Source organism: Poecilia mexicana, unplaced genomic scaffold (genome assembly GCF_051168715.1).
Source record: "Poecilia mexicana isolate PSO_F unplaced genomic scaffold, ASM5116871v1 scaffold_18, whole genome shotgun sequence".
NCBI lineage: Eukaryota > Metazoa > Chordata > Actinopteri > Cyprinodontiformes > Poeciliidae > Poecilia > Poecilia mexicana.
In genome coordinates, this window is record NW_028263387.1 from 27547179 (window position 1) to 27565244 (window position 18066).

The following is an 18066-nucleotide window of genomic DNA, read 5'->3' on the forward strand; positions in this document are numbered from 1 at the left end:
TGGCATTTTAGCAGACATGATTATCAAAACAGCAAAAATAAATAAATAAATTCCCCTGAAATGAAGTTAAAAACTGTCATTCAAAAGGAAAAGGCAGGAAAAAGGAGGGCTGGATGCTAAACTGGTTTTACTGAGTTTGAATTTAGTTGGACTTTGAATTCAGGTCCCTGAAGGGATGATTGACATAAAACAAACCTTTTGAAAATATTTTCTGTTCTTCATTTTTAAGAAAAGGGAAAAAAAAAATCTACTAAAATCTGGAGTTTTATTTGGTCTAAAAATCTCAAAAAGAAAACCAGCCCCAGAAAAAAACCATCAAATTAATATAAACACTGAATAGTCATGAATTCCAGCAAATAGAAATAATTTAGTTTAAATATTAACATTAAATACCAATCAGTTCATCTATTATTAGAGATCAGCTGATTGGAAATGAGGATGGATCAATAATTTAAATGATTATCAAGGTTTATTCTGCAGATTCAGGAAACATCCAGTAAATTGAGTCAGATTAAAAATAATAAAAGTTTCTTCATCCTGAATGTTCAGAGAAACAGAAACATCCAGATTAACTCAGAAATGATGATAAATCTGATTTTCATTCAGCCTTAAAGCACCAAGCAAAATGTAACATATAAAGATATTTACAAGAAATAAAATACAAGACATTATAGATATACAAGCATATATGAATACTGTATTTCTGAACCTCAGCTAATGTCTCACTACATACTGAATATTTATATTAGTGACCAAATTATTTCATGACCTTTTGGTAATAAGTCAGATCAGAGGTTTAAAATTCAAAGTTATCTATTTTAAAAGGCATTAATATGGAAGCAACATGTAACAAATGAATAAAATGAGGCATAAAATATATTTCAGTCAGAAGTGAACATATTTAGTCAGCAGAAATCTAATGTTCAAATTCAGCATTTTATGCAAAGTAACAGTTTTAATAGGACTTCATGTTTATATTCAGAACATGTTTAAAATGAAAATGTGAGATAAAGAAGCTTCTATTTGTATTGACATCACATTAATAAAGCATTATTCATATAGTACTGAGCCCCTTAAAGGACATAGAGGATTATTTATTTTTTTTTTTGTTCTGTCTCAATAATGAACTGATCAGTTCATGCAGCATAACTGATGCTGTAAATCTTTCTTAGGGCCCATCGTACTTTCTGCTGAGGCTTTCATGAGGTTTTAACATGTAACCTCATGAAAGCCTCATATTAAGGCTCATATCCATGCAGTGTTATATATCCATGCATCACATTGTGAATATCTGGAGTTTTATATATTTTCCTTTAATTAAGGCACCATAAACCTGTGATGTAAACAGAAACTTTCCGTAAGAAGGAAATAAATAAAAATACATCCAAACTATTAGCAGTATTTCTGAGTTATTATTACAGTGTAATAAATCATCTGTTAGTTTAACTGAGTCTCTTTTGTTTTGGTCTGAATGTTTTAAAGGCCGTTTTCATGTCCAGTTCCATCTCAGCCTTACAGACATAAACATGCAGTGAATAAATCAGTTTATTGCAACAAAGAGTTAAGAATAAACACTGAGGTTCTTTAAATGTGTTTATATTTAAATTTTTAAATTAACTTCTGTGACTGTAATCGACCAACAGATATTACAGTAAACACATTGAGAGGGAACAAAAGAACATTTTCCCATGTTCCCTAGAGACTCCGATCAGCCATCAGTGGCTCCCTGGTCTCCTCTGGTTGGTCCTGGTCTGTCCCTGCTGAGGAGACAGAGGACAGTTAGAGAGACAATCAATCAATCAGGATCAGATGTTGGTAAACGACCAGAACTCATCAAGTCAGAGGATCCAAGAGGATCTACATTCATTCTGCATTCATTCATTCATTCTGCATTCACTCTACATTCACTCATTCACCCAGTGATCCACCCAGTGATCCACCTGCTGAACGTCCTCAGTGGAGGATTCATTTATTCTCTCTGGTGGACAAAGATGGAGGAGGAACTTCCTCTGACTGCAGCTCTGATGTTTCTCTCTCTACCTTCCTGGTTGTCCTTCCAGCTGCTCTCTCTCGTCTTTTTAACGTTTTCTTTCCTTTGCTTCATCTCTTCCTATCAGAACCAGAACTGATCCAGTCGATTCTTCTGGTAGAACCAAACAGAACCAACCTGGACCTCTATCTCCTGCTCACACTGACCTTTGACCTTTTAATCAGCCAACCATCACTATTGATTACAACCAGTAGATGTGATCATTTAAACCACTGACCTTTGATCCAGAGCTGAACTTCTTTCTCCATCAGGACGCCTCCTCCTCTGTAGACTCTGCAGGTGAAGGTGTTACTGTGTGTAGGATCCATCAGAGTCAGACTGAGGTTTTTATTCTTCAGCAGGTTTTCATCCATCCTGCTTCTGCCTTTGTAGCTTGGGTGCTGTTCTCCAGGCTGATCAGAACCGTTCTGATACACATGGACCGTCCTGTTGTATCTGTCCATCCACTCCACTCTAACGTCTCCATCCAGATCATCTCTGGTTCTGCAGGGCAGCAGGACAGACTCCACTCCTGGTGCCACCCACACCTCTGGGACTGAGAGACAACAGAGGACAAGATGAGTTGGACAGACAGCAGCAGCTCTGAGGACATGTCCTCTGACTGGATGAAGGTCCAACATGTTGGACTGGTTCCATCTGAAATGTGTCCCATGTCTCCACTGAACAGAGACACTGTTGTCTCTGCTGTGTCCAACCAGCAGCAGGTGGACAGAATGTCCTCAGTGAGGACAGCAGGAAGCTGCAGACTGTCCCCAGCAGCAGTTGGACTCTGGTCCCCGTCTGTCCTGGACCTCTTCCTCCTGCTCTGCTTCCTCATCTTCATCACTCATTACATCACATTGACCTTTGACCTTCTAATCAACCAATCATCACTATTGATAAGAACCAGTCAGCTGATTGGAAAAATACATTTAAACCACTGACCTTTGACCTGGAGTTGAATGTCTTTCTCCATCAGGACGTTTCTGTCTCCGCTGTAGACTCTGCAGATGTAGGTGTTACTGTCTCTCTCTCTGGGTCGTCTCAGAGTCAGACTGAGGTCTTTATTCTCCAGCAGGTTTTCATCCATCTTGGTTCTGGTTCTGTAGAACTGGTCCTGTTCTCCAGGCTGATCAGAACCGTTCTGATACACATGAACCTTCCTGTCTCTGCTGTCCCTCCACTCCACTCTAACGTCTCCAGGCAGACTCTCTGGGGTTCTGCAGGGCAGCAGGACAGACTCCTCCCCTGATTCCACCTCCACTTGATCTTGGGCTGAGAGACAACAGAGGACATGATGAGTTGGACAGACAGCAGCAGCTCTGAGGACATGTCCTCTGACTGGATGAAGGTCCAACATGTTGGACTGGTTCCATCTGAAATGTGTCCCATGTCTCCACTGAACAGAGACACTGCACGGCAAATTTGAAAGTGTTCCATCAACTCCTACAGAGTTAAATTCAACACTTTCAAAGTGTCTATATTGGTCCACTCTGGATAGTGTAGAAGTTAAACTTTTGAAAGTGTTATTTGTGATATAGTTGAATCAACACTCACAGTAGCTGAAATCAAATACACTTCAGTGTTAATCTACCCAAAAACTAGTGTATATTGTTAAAAGTTAACACTATGAATGTGTTAACCCAACACAGAACGGTGTAAAATACATATTAACATAGAAATCTGAGTTTTAAAATTCTACTGGGAGGGTATGCTGTGGCGGCGCAGGGGTTAAGCACAGCCCACATATGGAGGCTGTAGTTTTCAATGCGGCTGTTGATTGCATTAGATTCTACAAAAACACCACCACCATTTGCAGAATATAATCTACTTTTATTTCAAAACATCAAACAGCACTGACAGCAATATGCAACAAAGGTCATACATTCATGGCAATTTGCACTGAAGGTGAAGCTTTGAAAGTTCACTGGAATCGGCCATGGATGGTCTTGTGATCACTGATGGTGAAGTGTCTTTGGTGCTGCTCTTGTTTTCACCAACATGAAGGAGAAAGACTTCCAGCCTGGAAGGAAAAACAAGAAATATAGCGGAAAAATTAGGATAATAAATAAATATTTTAAGAAGTAGTGTGAACAAAGCTAATCAGACTCACCTGTGTGTGTCACCGTCATAGTCATTCAAATTACTCTGCCCACCTGGTTTTCAAGACAAAGCATTAAAAAGTCAGAAATAATTACTAAAGAAATTAGTCAGCTTATAGAAACATTTTTGGACAGCATTAAAAGTCGTGCCAACCTGTCTGAAGAAATGTGTTGAAGTCATAACATGCTTCAGTCACCAATATGACAGACTGACAAAGAAAAAACATTTTGGCAGTTTTTAGATGTGCCACAGGTACAAAACACCAGAGTCAAATGGCTCAATTGCCTCTTCACTGTAGATATGTTCTCCAGAGTCCTGCTAATCACTTAATTATTGTATTCAGGTGGTGCAGCAGCGGCACATCTAAATGTTGCAGGACATTGGTCCTCCAGGACTGGAGTTTGACACCTGTGGCTTAGATCAAGCCAATGGTCCACCACAGCCACTCTCCCATTTTGTTGTCTACAGCCAAAAACTTAAAGAAAACGACCTCCGCAGCTAAATAATGTTAACTCAAATGGCCTCCAGATTTTCCTGACAGTTTCAAAGTTAGGTTAAGATAATAAACAGTCGTATATACCGTGATATCCAAACAAATAAACATACATTAAGCAAACTATGTATATGAATCAATACTCATGTAAACGGAAAAATAATGCCTCCATAAAAAATAGTCAAATGTGATCATTTTAACATGAAACTTACCTTGTTACAATAAACTCCAGACAAGACGCCATACTGCTGCCTCCGTTCCTCAGGCAAACATGTGACGCAGTAGCAGAACAAGACGGCGTCGGCCGGGGGCGGGGCTAATGACCGGGGGGCGGGGCTAATGACCGGGGGTGGGGCTAATGACAGGGGGCGGGGCTAATGACCGGGGGTGGGGCTAATGACCGGGGGGCGGGGCTAATGGCTGGGCCCAAATAATAAAGCTCATGATGATTTAACTTATAGACATGCCCGCAACAGCGGAGCTAACAAGTTTCATCACCACAGAGGCGACTATGTCATTTTGAAGTCCATCTGACATGAAGTACAACAAACCAAGGGAAGAACAGAAACAAGAGGCTACTGGTCACTAATGATGAAACAACACAAATTCAAACATGTTAACGTTCCGTAGCTCTAGCTCAGGGGTGGGCAATCCTGGTCCTGGAGGTCCGGTGTCCTGCAACTCTTAGATGTCTCCCTGGTCCAACACACTTGAATCCACCAGCTGAATCTCCTCCTCAGTGCAGTCAGGTTCTCCTGAGTCCTGCTAACAACCTCATTATTTGACTCAGGTGTGTTGAAGTAGAGATGCATCTAAAAGTTGCAGGAGACCCTCCAGGCCTGGAGTTGCCCACCCCTGCTATAGCTAGTTTGCCATTTGTTGCCAAGTGACAGATGATGACGTTGGTGACAAGCTTTACCCAGAATGCACCTGGATAAAATAAGGGCGATTAATTTGTAGTTTTGTGTGTCATAAAGTTAAATATAAGAGTGAAAATAAAGCCAGTCATGTGACACAACATTTTATTCAATATTTTACACCCACTATGTCACTAAAATCAGTCAGTCTGGTAAAGTTTTTAGCAACCGTGAGTCAACAATGGGGCACCCTATTATATAAGCTATCTAAATCAACACCAGACTGAGAGTTGAGTTAGAAATCAACACTGGACTGGACTAAATCTTTGGAACTCTTAGAGAATCTAACTCACCAACACTCATGTTGTTGAATTAACAAAGCATTTTAAACTTTCCACACTTGTGCTGGAAATCTGACACTTTGCTGTGTGTTGTCTCTGCTGTGTCCAACCAGCAGCAGGTGGACAGAATGTCCTCAGTGAGGACAGCAGGAAGCTGCAGACTGTCCCCAACAGCTGTTGGACTCTGGTCCCTGTCTGTCCTGAACCTCTTCCTCCTGCTCTGCTTCCTCATCTCCATCACTCATTACATCACATTGACCTTTGACCTTCTGATCAGCCAATCATCACTATTAATCAGAACCAATCAACTGATTGAAAAAATAAATTTAAACCACTGACCTTTGACCCAGAGATTAACTTGTTTCACCATCAGGATGACTCTGTCTTTGCTGTAGACTCTGCAGGTGAAGATTCCTCTGTCTTCATATGTGGGACATGTCAGAGTCAGACTGAGGTCTTTAGTCTTCAGCAGGTTTTCATCCATCTTGGTTCTGGTTCTGTAGTACTGGTGCTGTTCTCCAGGATGATCAGAACCGTTCTGATACACATGGACCGTCCTGTCATATTTGTCCATCCACTCCACTTTAGTGTCTCCATCCAGACTCTCTGTGGTTCTGCAGGGCAGCAGGACAGACTTCACCCCTGATTCCACCTTTACCTGTTCTGGGACTGAGAGACAACAGAGGACAAGATGAGTTGGACAGACAGCAGCAGCTCTGAGGACATGTCCTCTGACTGGATGAAGGTCCAACATGTTGGACTGGTTCCATCTGAAATGTGTCCCATGTCTCCACTGAACAGAGACACTGTTGTCTCTGCTGTGTCCAACCAGCAGCAGGTGGACAGAATGTCCTCAGTGAGGACAGCAGGAAGCTGCAGACTGTCCCCAGCAGCAGTTGGACTCTGTGTCCAGCTGGTTCTGTCCATCATTTGTCTCCAGTTGGACTCAGACTGGCAGAAAGATGAGGACACGTCTCCATGGAGACCAGCAGAGGACAGGCTGCTCCGTCTCTTCAGTGTGGACCAATCAGAGGACAGGAAGCAGAACCTCAGAACTTCCTGTCCTCTGTTGGAGACAGAAGGTCCAGTTGGACTGAGACCGGTTCTGTCAGGGTTCTGGTTCTGTCCCACATCAGGACGTCCTTCAGTCCACATGGACATGAAGCTCTGAGTTCTGGACGGGTTGATGGAGCCAAGAGAACCTGGAGGTTCAGGACCTCTGAGGCCCGGTTCTGATGGGTTCTGGAAGGATTCAGGGTTCTGATGGAGGTCAGAGGCTGAATGGTTCAGAATCAGAACCAGCTACATGTCAATATTAACTCGTCAATGACACACAACCAGAACCAGAACCGATCCAGTTCAAACAGAGAGAAAAGATGGAACTGGTTCTGATCCAAACAGTTCCTCTGCTTGGCCTCTAAACCTACATTTAAACCACTGACCTTTGACCTTTAGCCAGACTTGTTTCTCCATCAGGACGTCTCCCTTCCTGCTGTAGACTCTGCAGCTGTAGATCCCTCCGTCTCCACCAGTCGGCCATGACAGAGTCAGACTGAGGTCTCCAGTCTTCAGCAGGTTTTCATCCATCTTGGTTCTGGTTCTGTAGATCTTGTTCTGTTCTCCAGGCTGATCAGAACCGTTCTGATACACATGGACCGTCCTGTTGTCTCCGTCCCTCCACTCCACTTTATCCACAGACAGGAAGATTCTGTATTTACAGAACCACAGGCGATGTGGGACCTTTAAGGGCAGCAGGACAGACTCCTCCCCTGGTTCCACCTTCACCTGTTGGACTGAGAGACAACAGAGGACAAGATGAGTTGGACAGACAGCAGCAGCTCTGATGGTCACATGACTCTCTCCTCCTTGTCTCTCTGTCTCCTGGAGGACTCTCTGAGGACAGAGACATGTGTCCATGTCCCCTGATCTGGTGAAGAAGTGGAACCAGCTGCTGCCTGGCAGCAACCCACCAAGCTCTGCTCCATCCTCACCGACTCTTTAGGTTCTGTTTGTCCTCAAGCTGACAGAGAGACAGGAAGCTGCTGACCCACAATGCACTGGGAGCTGCTGACCCACAATGCACCGGGAGCTGCTGACCCACAATGCACCGGGAGCTGCTGACCCACAATGCACCGGGAGCTGCTGACCCACAATGCACTGGGAGCTGCTGACCCACAATGCACTGGGAGCTGCTGGCCCACAATGCACCGGGAGCTGCTGACCCACAATGCACCGGGAGCTGCTGACCCACAATGCACCAGGAGCTGCTATGGAGGAGCATAGACATAACATAGAGTAGACCCCGCATTGGCCGCTCCGGCGCAGGAAATACGGCGGCCATCTTGGAGCGGTAAACCCTCCTACTTTGCTCAATCAAAACAGCAGAAGATGCTTCAGCACTGAGGGATATTGTTGTTCTGGTCGATGGATTATTGATGTGAGGGCTCCACAGACAACATTTCACAAGTAAGATGGACATATTATTGTGTATATATTGTGATTATATTATATATTAGAATATTACTTTACTGCATTTATGTCCACCGGCGAGATACCAGCTAATATTAGCTACAGTGCTTGGTGTAATACGGGTTCAGCCCCGCTATGAAGGCTAACTGAGATTCTGTTAATCTAAAAACATTTATTATTCTCTAACATTGACTTAGATTATCTGACACAAGGGCCTATATTAGAAATGAAACAATATAACACATATTATAAAACTTATATTATGTGTTATAACATTCACCGGCAAAGTTTACACAGGTGGTAAAGACTATTATTTATATTCTTTCACTCTGTCAAAGTAAGATACATCCTAAATCTTCCGTTTTTGTTTCAAGGTTTCCTAAAGACACGATGTGAGGAAGAAGAGGGAGAAATCTATAAAGAGAGACGGATTCACTGCAGGATGAATCACATCGGATTTTGGACTCGTTGGCTGATATATTATTCAGTATTAATCTTTATTTATTAGTGTTTGTATAGTTATATAAATATGTATTGATATTACTAAATAATTTATTAAATAAATGATGAACGGCTGTGTGCTTTGTAATATGCTCTTCATACATCGATATCAGAATATTCCATTCCTATTCTATTGTTATAGCCACTAAGCATATTTAAATATGATGAACTATGTATTAAAAACATACTTAAAAATACAATTGTTTATAAATGTATCTTTGATAGATGTTTGAATATGGTTTCCAGTAACAAAGTGTGTTATGATCGATTAAATGCGCTGATACGTCATTGTGCTGCTAAACACATAACGCTGAGTGGAGTGGTGGACCGCTCCAAGATGGCCGCCCTAAATCTCTTCAGCGACAATAGGCGAGAGCGGCCCATGAGGGTCTATCCTTATATTATGTCTATGTGGAGGAGAGCAGACACTGACCAAAGGCATTATGGGTAATGCAGCTCTGGAGACTCACCTCGTTTCCAACGGAGCCAGAAATAAACAGAAACTCCTGCAGCAGCAGCAGCCAGAACCAGTGGAACCAGTAGAACCAGTAGAACTTTGGCCCAGAATGGAAATTGTTCTGTGGAGACAAATGAAGACGAATGAGTTATAATAACAGAATATTTTAATAATCAGATGATTTTTTTCATTAAATCTGATTTAACAGAGAGGAAACCTGGTTAATTCAAAGTTTGACTAGAAGAGATCTGATTGGTGGAGGTGGTTGCCTTGGTAACCAGAACATGATCTGGATCAGTCCAACCTGATTCTGATTGGTTGATATTGATAGAAAGTCAGAATGACAAGCTGATAGAACCAGAACCGGTTCTGGATCAAGTTGATCCAGAACCGGTTCTGGATATTCTTTTTGTTTAAATTATGGTTAATTTAACCTGACTGAAATGTTTAGTTTAATTATTAGAAATTTAATAATTGCATTTGAATTTAATATTCCTTTGAGTGTTTGCACATAATTGTTTTTTGATAAAACATTAATGGGTTTTCTGGCCTTTTCGGTCGGGTTTTTCCCCCCTGATGGATCAGATCCTCTTTTGGATTTAACGATGGCGAGCTAGGAAACAGGACAAGAACTTCCTGATCTTGGAATTGATTTATTTTGAGTTAATTTGTCTCTCATTGTGCATTTGTAATTGTCTGTTTTATTCAAATCACTAATATATTCACCAAAACTAAAACCATTGAGTGTCCATATGACCTTAAAACTGATCCCTCTCTACACAGAGATCCTGCTGTAGTCTGAGTGAGGTGGCATCATGTCAGTTATGAAGGAAATCATGTCGTTCTTTTCTTCTCCCTCTTCCATAAATGTGTAGATTGTTGCGTCTCGCTCTGATTCCAGTTCCTCACATTTAGCAGAGCGATTAGCTTCTCTCTGTAGCATCAGTCGTAGCTCATGGAGCAGCTGGTCCTCCGTGTCGCTCGCTCTGGTTGGTGTTGGTTATTTCCTGCTCTTGTTTTGTCGTTCGCTCAAGAACGTCTGTCAGTGACGACTCAACCCTTAAAGTATCTTTATTATTAGCATCTGCATGATCCTTTCTCAGTTGCATTATCTCATCGTCTCCATTGTGTCTTTAGCTTCACTCATGTCTGAGGCTTCAGGATGTTGTCAGGCTTCTTTATTAGTGGATTTACTTTTCTTATCAGGTTATTTTCTGACAGACATCTTTAGTTTAGTAATTTGTTGTGGAATAAGTGGAGCTTTTCTTTCAGAGCTGCTTCATCATTAACCATCTTTTATAATCTGTTGTTCACAAGATACAAATAAACCTGATTTTCATCCAACAGCTTGATGGAACAAATTCAATTGGCATGAATCAAAGTTGAAAGGTTAGGATTAATCAAATATGTGACCTTTAACCTCTAGTTTGACCAGGTAGCAGATGACTGAAGATCATCTGATCTGGATCAGAACCAGGAAGCTGCTGGTTCTGATCCAGAGACAAACTCTCACCTGGAGGAGGAGGAGAAACCTGGAGGCTGATGGTGCTGATCAGTTCCCCCACATGTTTTTCTGTATCAATTCGACACTCATACGTCCCGCTGTCATTAGTCGTTGTGTCCTTCAGAAGCAGAGACACGTCTCCTCTCCTCAACTGATTACACAGCAGATCAACTCGGTCCCTGTAAGATGGATGCTGGGCTCCTGGATCAAGCTGATTATCTTTGTACAGGAGGACATATTCTGTCCCCAGATCAGTTCTCTTCCACTCTGCGATTGTGATTTTCCCCTGGTCAGGATCTTTACATGTCAGAATGACGTTCTCTCCAGGTTCAGCTTTGATTGTCGCGTTGTTCTGATCTGAAGGAGAGAAAACAGAGAGCAGAGAGGTCAGAGGTCAAACTGGACTTTAACTAGCCAGTGATCAGTCTAGGTCTGTGTGATGAAGAACAACGAGCTCAGATCCATGAAGATTCATCCAACAGAAACTTCAAAACACTGAAACCCTCAGAACCTGGAAGACAGGATCAGGGTCAAAGGTCAGTTTCTAAAGACAATTTTAAATGTTTAAAAAATGTGTTCATGATAAAAATTGCTCTTATCGACTTTTATAGAGAAAATATTTTATCAGAACAGCCATAAAAACTTAATGAAATAATATATAACTAGTTTATTGAAGGATCTAAATTAATACACAGAAGATCTAAAACCATCAGATTCTCTGAGGCTCATTGATCTCAGCTGGTTAATGAGAGTCACAATAATTTCCCTTTGAGATTCAAAATTATTTCTGATCTGAATTTAATCTGTTTCCTCAGAAGTTGCTGGTTTCCCTGCTGAACTTCTGGACACAAACTGGATGAAACCAAGACAGAATTAGCTTTTATTATTTACTAGATCCTTTAGAAACTCAGCAGATGATGATGATGATGATGATGATGACCTGTGTGCTTCATCCCAGGCAGGAGAAACATCAAGTTTCTATCTAAATATTTTAATGAACACATTGTCACTAAAATGTTAAGCGTTTTACAAAATGAGCCAATAATTGACTTATAGCAGGTAAAATAACCAAAGTATTTATAAAACGTATTCAAAACATGTTTTTTGCTTATTTTTCTTTTAACAGATTCAGTTAATGAGCAGTTTCCAGAAACAACAGTTTCCAAGGCACAAAAAGATGAAAGTGAAACTCAAAAGAAACCATAGACTTCCGGGTGAGCAAGCAAGATGGCGACAGTTTAACCAGGCGGCTCCCCCACAAATTCTAAAAAGAAGAGGTTATTTACAAATGCGGGATATAAAATAAACTTAGAAGTGAGCCGGAATGCCCAAATCCAAATCAAAGAGCACTCCGTTGTCCCGAAAATCGATGTTAAGAGAAGAAGAAGCGAACGAAGAAGGTATGGCTAGCCTCTCGGACTCGGAAGCATCATTAGCGGCTAACGAGACAGCTAATCTACAAACTATTCTCCAAGAGCCAAGAGAATCACGTCGAGAAAATAGCGAGGGCTTCCGAGAGGTTAAAGAGGAGATAAAGAATGTAAACAGAAGACTGGACAAGGCAGAGACACACATATTAGATGCGGAGAACAGAATTCAGCAGCTCGAAGAGGAGGAGCTATGAAGCTAAGTAAAGTACCAGACGAACTCGAGGCTAAGCTGGTGGAACTCGAGGGGAGATTTGAGGCTCCATGGCATCGCGGAGGGCTCTGAGGATGGCTCATCGTCCATCTCAGCCTTCATAGACAATCTACTCCGAGACAAACTGGACATTCCGACATCACTCGACCTGAGCATTGACAGCGTTCACCGCTCTCTGGGACCCAGAGCTCCGCCTGAAGCCCCCCGTGATCCATAATAGTCAAGTTCGGCACGTCTAAGGTAAAAGACGAAATACGAAAACGAGCCTGGCAAAAGAAAGGCTCCATGGTGGCGGGGACAAAAGTCACAGTGGACCACGATTATGCTCCAGACGTGTTAAAACGGCGACGTGAGTACAGTGAAGTGAAGCGGGTCCTCAAGGAAACAAAGATCAAATTCCAAACACCGTTCCCGGCCAAGTTGAGAGTATTCTACGAAAACAACGCGAGTCTACAACTCTGCAGCTGAAGCAACTAAAGACATGGCGAATCGAGGCCTCCAGATCACCGTTATCCAGCCATCAACGACATGGGTTGGCAAGATCAAGAGCACGATGTGGACCAAGTCGGGAAAGAATGATAAAGATCAACGACCGAACGGAACACGGGAAGGACACAAGAAGAAACTGGACGAGTTTAGAAGAGAATAAGTACAACCACAGGAGCGGACATATCCAGGGATTATTATTACTATTTATTTATTTTTTTAGTTTTGATGTTAATTGGAGTCGGGGACCGCGCTTCCGAGAAAATGGAAGGCTATACCCAGGTGACGCCACCAGAGGGCCCCTCGCAGCCACAGAGCTGCTGGCTTTCCCTCAAAATCGCTCACAAACTATAAGGCCAGAGAAAAGGGAGTCTTTAAATGGACGCTTGTTTTACAAAGCTAAGATGTTTGGATTGTTCACAGTCGTTCTTTGTTTTGGTAGCTTAGGGTTGTCATTTATTTTACTCGTTCTGAATATCCAGCAATATGCAATCCATGACTTCATTATCACCTCTTAGAATCACAACTTATAATGTCAAAGGAGTTCATAACCCAATAAAAAGGGCGAAATAATCAGGAAAAAAGGAAACTCACCTCTCTGAGAAAGAGCATAGTAAACTTAAAAGAATGGGCTTTAATCTGGTATTTAGTGCATCACATAAATCAGGTCGTAGAAGGGGGGTGGCAACCTTTATGTCCCAGAGGGTCACATTTGAGATGAGCCATGAATATAAAGACAAAGAGGGTAGATATAATATAACAGGCTATACCCAGGTAACGACAAGACATTACCTTTATCAATGTGTATGCCCCGCCAGGTTCAGAGTGGACATTTTATAAACATATCTTTGATATGATAACTAAATCACAAGGCATAGTAGTCTGTGGTGGAGACTTTAATGTAAGACTAAATCCTTCAGAAGATGCCTCTAAACAACCCAGAGTTAACTGCAGCACAGGTAGGAAGATCAGGAAGATGATCAAAGAACTGGGGATAAGTGACGTTTGGGGCGAATTTAACCTCAGAAAAAGGGACTTTACATTCTACTCTGCAGCTCATCATTCATATTCAAGAATTGATTATTTTTTTATGTACGGAGTAGAAAAATGTCATATTGGGCTGATGGACCTCTCGGATCGTTGCCCACTTCACATAGAAGTAAATGTTAAAACAAAAAACCTGTTCCTGTGGAGACTTAATTCTAGTATACTGAAGGGCAAAATCAAAGAAGAGTTAAGGCAAGAAATTCAGACATATATGCAGGACAATGACAATGGAGAAGTCTCCCCTGTAATACTATGGGACGCCTGTAAAGCTGTCTTGAGAGGAGAAATAATTGCAAAATCATATTTTTTTTAAAAACTAAGCAAGAAAAATTAAACAATTTGGAACAAGAGTTGGCCGAACTAGAAAAATAAAATAAAAACAAAGATCTTAAAACTCTAGGAAAAATAAAACAAATCAGAGATGAAATTAATCAAGAACTACAGTCCAGTGTACAGAAGAAACTCTTATTATAAGACAGTTACTAACAAGCCCAAAATCATCAAAATTTCTAGCATACAGACTTAAAAAACAGGAGGAAAGAATTATATACAAAATTAAAGAACCAACAACTAATAAAGTTATCTATAAAAATATAGAAATAAGAAAAAGCTTTGAAAAATACCAAAAACTGCATGCCCTAAAAGAACCAGAAGGAATGGAGGAAACCAGTGTACTACTGACTAAATTGCTGCTGCCCACTGTATCGAATGAAAAACATGAAATTCTGACCAACAACATAACAATTCAAGAAACTGAAAAAGCAATAAATAAATTGAAACTTAACAAATCACCAGGACCAGATGGATTTAATGCTGATTGGTATAAGATCTATTTAAAAGATCCGTCCTTCAGAGAACATTCAACTGGGCTCTAACTGGGGGACAAATTCCCCCATTTAGACAAACAATGATAAGAGTTATTCCAAAAGAAGGTGAAGACAAACTAAACTGTTCAAATTACCGCCCAGTCAGTCTACTTAACCAAGACTATAAAATCTTTACTTCCATATTAGCCAAAAGATTGGAGCTTATCCTCCCAGATATAATAAATTTAGACCAGACGGGGTTCATAAAGAACAGACGAACCAGAGACGATATCAGGAGAACCCTAAACATGATCAACCACATGAAGACCAACAAGCAGTTATATTGGGTTTAGACGCACAAAAAGCACAAAAATACTGTGGACTGGTCATTCTTATTCAGAGTCTTGTCAAAATTCAACTTCTCCAGCTAATTTATAAAGATAATTCAGGAACTGTACAATAAGTCCACAGGTAAGATTCGGATTAATGGGGGGCGATCAGAAGAAATAAAAATTGAACAAGGGTGCAGACAAGGTGTTGCGGAGCAGATTTATTTCTAAAAGATTTATAGGTTTTTAGTTTTATGAATTTAAAGTGGGAAGCGGACCAATCACACAGCTGGCGCCTCTGTGCATTATCTGCTGCGCTGCTGCTTTATCTCCAAGTTTATCTCGGCGCAGATCTCGCGCCTCCTTTAACTCAAATTGGACACAGGCTGACGTGTAAAGATATTTACATCAACCCCCTGTGAGGAATTATGATTCCTTGGAGAAATCGATATCAAGTGTAATACGGGGGAAGAACCTGGATAGTGACTGAGGACGTGGCCTTATAGCCAACTGGTAGATTTCTCAAATTATGTTAGGTATCCTAACCTAACAGAGCTCTGTGGGTCCTCCTGTCAGGGTGAGAGTCAGGATGAGGAGGAGCCATGTTAGGAAGATGAAGCTGCAGGATCTTCAGAACAAACAGGTCATAATGCTGGGCTGCTGATTATCCCTCTGTCTGGACACAGGATCAGTAGAACCAGTTTAAAAGATAAAATGAATGGTTATATACCAGACATGGAAAACTGGGATGCTCATGGCATCTCAAGGTTCAACATGGCAGCCAGTGGGTGGAAGGAGGAAATACAGCTTTATTTTGTAGCAATTCAAGAGCTACCAGATTTTATCATTTCACAAAAAAATAATCTACAAAGCACACAAAGAAGCAGCTTTATATATATATATATATATATATATATATATATATATATATATATATATATATATATATATATATATATATATATATATATATATATATATATATATATATATAAAAAAATAAAAATTCCCTTCTCACCCTCCGCGGGTGGTCTCTTTCATCCTCTGAGCTCGGGTCCTCTACCAGAGGCCTGGGAGCTTCAGGTTCTCCTCCAGCATCTTGGCTGTGCCTAGAACTGCACATTTCTGGACTGAGATGTCTGATGTTGTTCCTGGGATCTGTTTGAGCCACTGCTCCAGTTTGGGGGTGACTGCCCCGAGGGCCCCTATGACCACAGGCACCACTGTGGTCTTCACCTTCCAGGCCTTCTCCAGTTCCTCTCTGAGGCCCTGGTATTTCTCCAGTTTCTCCTTTTTCCTGATGTTGTGGTCACTTGGTATTGCTACATCCACCACAACGGCTTTCCTCTGTTCTTTATCCACCACCACAATGTCCGGTTGGTTCTCCATTACCATCTTGTCTGTCTGGATCTGGAAGTCCCACAGGATCTTAGCTCGGTCATTCTCCACCACGTTTGGGGGTGTTCCCCACTTTGACCTCGGGGCTTCCAGTCCATATTCGGCATATATATATATATATATATATATATATATATATATATATATATATATATATATATATATATATATATATATATATAAATCAGGGAAATAACTAAAACATGCAGAATATCGGCTCTTGAGGGCTGACTTAGACTGGACACTGTACATTTTAACCATGTTTCCAGCTGAATCTCACCTGCAGCAGAGACAAACTGCATGAAGACCACAGACAGCAGCAGCAGAGACGCAGTCAGAGAAGAATCCATTTCCTGGTTGGTTCGGTCTGTCCGTCCGAAATTTAGATTCATTCACGTGGAAAATGTTTCGTCGGGACATAAAAACACTGAAGTTTAACTTGAACACAACAGGCAGGTAGAAGACCGGTGGAACTAGAATAAATGAATGAAACCCAGTTTTCACTTTCGCCTCTGCAGGGCGGAAAGGGTGGAGGTGAAGGTGGAGCTTATGATGCGTTCCAGTGGTAATGAAAAACTGGGAAATCCCGACTTCCCAGACGGAAAGATCAACGGAAACGCCCTAAAAGTGGGAAACTGTGAGCCTCTTGCTCGAGTCAGAAAATCTGAACTTTTGCAGCTGGACGCGGAGAGTGAACCAATCAGAGAGACTCAGCTATGTGACGTAGCAGCCTGTAATTGGTGTCAAGGCAGACTATGGCATATGGCAGGCCGTTTTATCATAACATCGATTTTACCACTACGGATTGCCTTTTTTTTCTTAAAGGTCCAGTTTTTTACGGATCCCCACTAGAGGACATGTTTTTTTCTTTCTTTTACATCACCGATTCCCACGCAAGACTTTAGCGCTTCTCACAATAATCACAATATGTACTGCTCAGTTCATGCTGCATAAATGCTGAAAGTCTTTCTGCTATAAGATATTCATAAGGTTTTTCCGTATATTTTCTCGTTTGTGAGATATTTGACGTTTTATATCTTTACCTTTAGGTTAGAAATGCACCACAAACCAAAAACAGGTCAAACATGGGCTTTCCATCTCTTTCCATCCCTTCTGAGACACAAACAGAAATAAAAAATACATCCAAACTATTATTTGATACTTTTTTGTACCAAAGAGTTAATAATGTATAAACACATTTTCACTGATGCTTTTTACATTTGTATAAACATGAAATTTTAAATTGACACACGTTTTTATTTTATTTTTATTTATTTCAAACTGGTTTAAAAAACAAGAGAACAAGCAATAAGTGAGACAGACATGTGCAGACATGACCAAGAACAAAATGATTTGTTTACCACTGCTTTTCTGTTTGAAAGGAGTAGGAAGAAGTGAACACTTATTTAATCCCACCTCTTATCAAAATGTAATGAAATAAAATTTGACTGTACAAAATAAACCAGCTGTACTTGAAATGTATTGTGAGGGAACGCAAAATAATTTTTCCCCATTTCTAGGCGGCTCTGTAGTTTAACAGGCTTCATAATTATTGTCCTGCAGATGATGAAGACTTCTGTAAAGATGATGAAGACTTCTGTAGGA

At 41.0% G+C, this 18066-nt stretch overlaps 1 protein-coding gene and 1 long non-coding RNA gene across 2 annotated transcripts; both read right to left on the bottom strand.

Annotated features, from left to right (window-relative positions):
• Positions 1–450: 450 nt before the first annotated feature.
• On the bottom strand, positions 451–16948 carry LOC106927897 (butyrophilin-like protein 2). The gene is made up of 8 exons (XM_088015582.1): positions 16742–16948; positions 10764–11111; positions 9264–9371; positions 7266–7616; positions 6163–6492; positions 2975–3304; positions 2268–2585; positions 451–1760 (listed from the first exon to the last, which is right to left on the bottom strand). The coding sequence occupies exons 1-8, from the start codon at positions 16851–16853 to the stop codon at positions 1696–1698; spliced, it is 1962 nt and encodes a 653-aa protein (XP_087871708.1). The 5' UTR covers positions 16854–16948; the 3' UTR covers positions 451–1695.
• LOC148154420 (uncharacterized) lies at positions 4004–4573 on the bottom strand. The gene is made up of 2 exons (XR_015766128.1): positions 4143–4573; positions 4004–4052 (listed from the first exon to the last, which is right to left on the bottom strand). It is a non-coding gene; the product is annotated as an uncharacterized LOC148154420 (long non-coding RNA).
• Positions 16949–18066: the final 1118 nt, after the last annotated feature.

Excerpts from the sequence above, each read along its gene's own strand:
- LOC106927897 (XM_088015582.1), bottom strand. The coding sequence starts at position 16,853 with ATGAATCTAAATTTCGGACGGACAGACCGAACCAACCAGGAAATGGAT. Across the intron at positions 6,493-7,265 it reads AGTCTGGCTAAAGGTCAAAG|TCCCAGAACAGGTAAAGGTG; the intron begins GTCAGTGGTTTA and ends GTTGTCTCTCAG. Across the intron at positions 3,305-6,162 it reads AGTTAATCTCTGGGTCAAAG|CCCAAGATCAAGTGGAGGTG; the intron begins GTCAGTGGTTTA and ends GTTGTCTCTCAG.